The 5,000-nt window shown below is 47.2% G+C and overlaps 1 protein-coding gene across 2 annotated transcripts in view; it reads right to left on the bottom strand.

Annotated features, from left to right (window-relative positions):
• The window catches only part of LOC122267297 (uncharacterized), an 8,678-nt gene extending 4,804 nt beyond the window's left edge, over positions 1 to 3,874 (bottom strand). Inside the window, exons 1-6 of one of the 2 annotated variants that reach the window (XM_043037326.2) lie at positions 3,823 to 3,874; positions 2,534 to 2,716; positions 1,678 to 1,746; positions 1,392 to 1,493; positions 768 to 1,130; positions 372 to 551 (exon numbers count right to left, since the gene is read on the bottom strand). In XM_043037326.2, the coding sequence (XP_042893260.1) occupies positions 372 to 551; positions 768 to 1,130; positions 1,392 to 1,493; positions 1,678 to 1,746; positions 2,534 to 2,716 (897 nt within the window). In that variant the 5' untranslated portion in view covers positions 3,823 to 3,874. The remainder of the gene's footprint in view (positions 1 to 371; positions 552 to 767; positions 1,131 to 1,391; positions 1,494 to 1,677; positions 1,747 to 2,533; positions 2,717 to 3,822) is intronic. The other variant, XM_086530956.1, reaches the window with a different exon arrangement.
• Positions 3,875 to 5,000: the final 1,126 nt, after the last annotated feature.

Here is a 5,000-nt window from a genome sequence, read left to right on the forward strand (position 1 = left end):
TCTTTCTCCGCCTCCTCTTTATCTTCCTCCTCCTCTTCCCCTTCCTCCTCATCCTCATCCTACTCCTAATCCTCATCCTCCTGCTCCTCCACCTCCTCCTGCTCCTGCTCCTCCTCCTCCTCCTCCTCCTCATCATCATCATCATCCTCCACCTCCACCTCCACCTCCACCACCTCCTCCTCCTCCTCCTCCTCCTCCTCCTCCTCCTCCTCCTCCTCCCTCCTCCTCCTCCTCCTCCTCCTCCTCCTCCTCCTCCTCCTCCTCCTCCTCCTCCTCCTCCTCCTCCTCCTCCTCCTCCTCCTCCTCCTCCTCCACCTCCACCTCCTCCTCCTCCTCCTCCTCCTCCTCCCTCACCATTACTTCCTACTCACCACATTGGTCCTGACGTCGATGAGTCCCGCTCCGTCGGTGTTGATGGTGCCGTCGGCGTTGCACTGTCCGAAGGGCACGCACTCCCTCGGGGCGGGGCACGTGAGGAGCGTGGGCTCCGTGGCGGCGCCGGGGATCCTGCAGCAGACGGCCTCCACGGTCGGGTACTCGGGGTTGGTGCACTGGGGGGGGGGGAGTCAAAGGTTGAACTTAGGATTTCGGCCGATTAGGTGGTCGCTTGTCAGACGCCTGACTGGTTTTCACTGGACGCCAAATTGGTGATTTTTAATAATTCATCTTTAATTAAAAAGAGCATATACTTTCATGGGCATGAGAGCGCACAACTTCGCCTGGCAGAAAGAGCCCGGGAAGGAGTTCTTCCTGACTGGCTGACTGACCTTGGTTACTTTGGTGCGGATGTTGATGAGTCCGACTCCCGAGGTGTTGATGGTGCCGCCGTCGCACTGGTAGGTGGGGACGCAGTCGAAGCCAGCCCGGCACTGGCTCGCGAGGGCGCCGCTGGTCTGTTCCAGCCCGCCGCCGACGACATCGCTGCCGCCCACAGTGCCGCTGATGATGCCTCCAGCGCCTCCTCCGCCGACGGCAGTCTGCTCTGAGTGGACCCCAGCGCCAGGGACCCCAGCGACGCCGCCAGATGCCGCGCCACCCACGCCCGCCTGCGCTAGCTGTTGCTGCAGAAGGATGTCCTCGGGAATGGGGCAGCAGACGTTGCCGATTTGTCCGCAGTATTTCTGGGTTACCTGCGGAAGGACGGCGTCGGGGGGGCTTCACGTGAGACCTCTTTGAGGGCTTCATACATATATGTCTGTATATTCTCATATAAACTTTTTATTGTATTATATATACTGTGTGTGTGTGTAGGTGTGTGCGTGTCTCATTTATCTATTTGGCTATGTCTAAAAAAATGACTCAAGGAATGAAACAGTGAGTCTATAACTTTGTTTGTCATATAGCACAACTATGAGGATTTCCCGACGTCTGAGACGTAGAAGGCAACTTACATGATCAGGAACCTTGGCGGGCGAGCGGACGTCGAGGTTGACGCTCGGGTTGAACTTGTATGTCCCGTCGATGCAGTATTGCCAAGGCACGCATCCATGTGCCTGCGAACACGATTCATTAGCTTTCAAGGTACTCGAAATGCGGCGTGTTTTTGTTTGTTTTTTGACTTAACGACTCAAGTTAAGAGACACAGAAAGAGAGACTCGGATCAAGAGAGTCGGGCCCAGAGACTCAGACTCAGAGACTCGGATCCAAAGACTCAGAGAGAGAGCGAGGGAGACTCACCAGCGCGCACTCGTTGGACTGCGTCGGCGTGTAACTTCCTTCGGTCGCCGTAACTCCTACGACAGCGCCCTGTGGGAAGGTCACGGGAGAGTTATTTAAAACACCCTTTTGCAGGGTCTTTATCGTCGCTAATTTCTTAACAATTTACTGAAACTGATTAGCTATATGTTGGAGATAGATACGGGAATGTTGTTATTATCTATTGAGAATTGTGGATTTCGCTAAAGGACGGACGTATCAACGGTGAACTCTGGTTAATATATGCATACAATATATCAAAATTGTATTGTGCAGACTGTACAATAGATGTTTAATAACCCCAGGCATGGGACAAACAGGCCAGATGTACGAGAATTCCTCAACCACACACACAAGGAGCCGTAGACAAACACTACACATAGAAGGAACAGGCAATCACCTAGCGGGTCGATAACGCTGGACAGCATGCAGGCAAAATAGACATTAAGAGAAGATAACTAAATGAAAATGAAAGACCAATAAAGAAGAAACAATGGCAGAAACAAAAAAAAATGAAAAAAGGAATATTTAATCCATGGAGTGCGATCCACAGCTCTGGCTGTGCTGAGCTCTTTCTCTCCCAGATGATACCCTGAATATCTGTCATCAGGCTAACAAAAGGGTACAAGAAAGGCGCCCATTAGCGAGTGATGACCTTTCGCGACAAAGCGCACGGCGGCGCGGGGTCGAGAGGGCGATGGCGCAGTCCAAGGGTTAAGAGGAAACGAAAGAACCACCACAGAGAAGAGAGAAGAACGACAGAATCTACGATCTACAGAAGACGACTCCATCACCCGGGACGAGAATCTTCGCTTCACCGCCGCCGCCCTCCGCTCACCTGACTCTCAAAGACGCCCTTATCCTGCCACCAGAACCCCCCCTCCTCCTCCTGCTGCTGCTGCTGACCCACCTGGCCCTCCTGCTGCTGCTGCTGACTGCTTGCGCCGCCGTACTGGGGCAGGGCGTGGGAGGCCCCAGAGGCGAGGAGAAGCAGAGCACAGGCCAGTCCACCAGCCCTCATCTGGAGACAGACAGGTAACAGACAAATAAAATCAAGGATAATAATAGGTAAATTGCTTGCGAATAGTATGCATAAAAAAGAAAAACCTTGAAACTTTGAAAAGACGGAAAACAATAGATAAGGAAATTAAATTGATATAATTTTTAATGAAGAAACAAGGTATAGGCCGTTCATATTCGCTCAGATGGAAGCAGAGATCGCCGATTTATATATTTATATGTGTATATATATATATATATATATATATATGTATATGTATATATGTATATGTATATATATTTATATATATATATATATATATACATATATATGTATATATATATATATATATATATATATATACTATATACATATATATAATATGTATATAATATAAATATAGATAGATAAATAGATATATAGATAAATGGGAATCGAACGAAGGTCCGATTTGCATGCATATTCTCGTGATTTTCCTTCGATTCTCATTTTGAGAAAAGATTAACTATTTGGTCCTTCCATCACTCTACAAACCCCAGAAGATATATCATAACGCGTTTCCTATTAAGGATAGTTCCAGCATCATTGGTTCATATTAACACCGTGATATCTTAGACATTGAATCTAAAAAGAAACAGATTTTTTTATAAAATGTTGATAAAGAAAAAATATCGCTAATAGTTTATTCCTGTTGCAAAAGGTCTTTGATTTTTTTTTATCAAAAGAGCGCGGTGTATTAATTTGGTAAATCCTACATCAGTTACGACTTACAATAGATAAGAAAAATAATCACTTAGTAATGTTATAGTTATAATATGAGATCTGATATATGTATGATGATATAAAGGCGAAGAAACTTCTTTGTATTTTTTGGTGAATCAACAAGACTATGAATATTGCTTCACATACTATCATATATTATTTTCTTGAATAAATCGCTTTTGTTTTGTCTTCAGGTGGCCGATTGATGCTACAAGACTTAAATAAAGTCACCGCACTCAAAGCCACTGAGAGCAAAAAAACAATACACCATCGTACGTATCTTCACTTAATTAACACGAACCCAATAAAAAAAAATACGGATGTGATCTAAAACACTCCAGACACGGAGACAGAGACAAGCCCACCTTTGCGTTGTCTTCCCTTGCAGAGAACTGACGCCGGCGAAGAACATCTCCCGCGTTTATATGGACAGGTGAGTCGGGAAGAGGGGGGGGGGGGGAGGGTAGGGAGACCAGGGGGGGATGGGGGAGGGTAGGGAGACCAAGGGGGATGGGGGAGGGTAGGGAGACCAGGGGGGATGGGGGAGGGTAGGGAGACGAGGGGCGGGAGGGGAGGGGGGATGGAGGGACAGGACGAGGGCTCGCTCTGAACCCCTCCTCCCCCTCCTCCTTCTCCTCCTCCTCCTCCTCTCTCATTTCCTCTTCTACTGTCTCCCCTCTCATCCCCTACTCCTTCCCCCTCTCCCCTCCTCCCTGAACTCCTCCTACCCCCCCTCCCCATATATCTCCACCCTCCCCCCCACCCCCCTCGAGGCGACTCACCACCTCACGTGGACTTCCCAGGTTGGATAATACCGGTTATTATAGCGATCAAACTTTCGTATCGTCAACATGCACCGAAAATTGTGATTTTTTTGGTGGGTTGAATTAACAGCATGAACTTAGTTTCGGCAGAGTCGTGATTATTTCTTTTCACGAGGCTTAGAGCGCTTTTATTGCCTATGCTAATAAGCGAGCGCTCCATTTAGCAGACGTCACTGTTCTCTCAAGGTTAAACATCCTAAGTTTTCTGCGACCGGGTTTTTCACCCTCCTCTTAGAACGTTCTAGAATCTAAACAAAACAGTACCATCGTAAAGCAAACAAACACATAGATGTAAATAAGCGCGATAGCCTAGATCCATAAACCAAAAAAAAAAAAAAATCACAACAATAACATGTACAGGAAAGTCTCCCAATCTCGCGGCAAAGTTACCGGAAGAGGCCGGCGATACCTGGAACTGTGCTGGATCCCCTCCGCACCCCTCCGCTCTCCGCCGCAGCCGCAAGCGGGAGGTTGGCTTCACTTGGGTTTTTTTCTTCTCTGCGACTTAACAATAAAGACGATATTTTACCTGGAAATCATTATGTGTGTGAACGTGTGCGGGAAGTCCGTATAGGTTTCTACGCTGCGTTAACAAGGTAGGATTTCTCTTCCACTGGGTTGTGTTTATGTGTGTGTGTGTATGTGTGTATATATACATACATATATTTATATATATATATATATATATATATATATATATATATATATATGTGTGTGTG

Source organism: Penaeus japonicus, unplaced genomic scaffold, assembly GCF_977035675.1.
Source record: "Penaeus japonicus unplaced genomic scaffold, GWHDUDI00000001_assembly GWHDUDI00000034, whole genome shotgun sequence".
In the NCBI taxonomy this organism is placed as follows: Eukaryota; Metazoa; Arthropoda; class Malacostraca; order Decapoda; family Penaeidae; genus Penaeus; species Penaeus japonicus.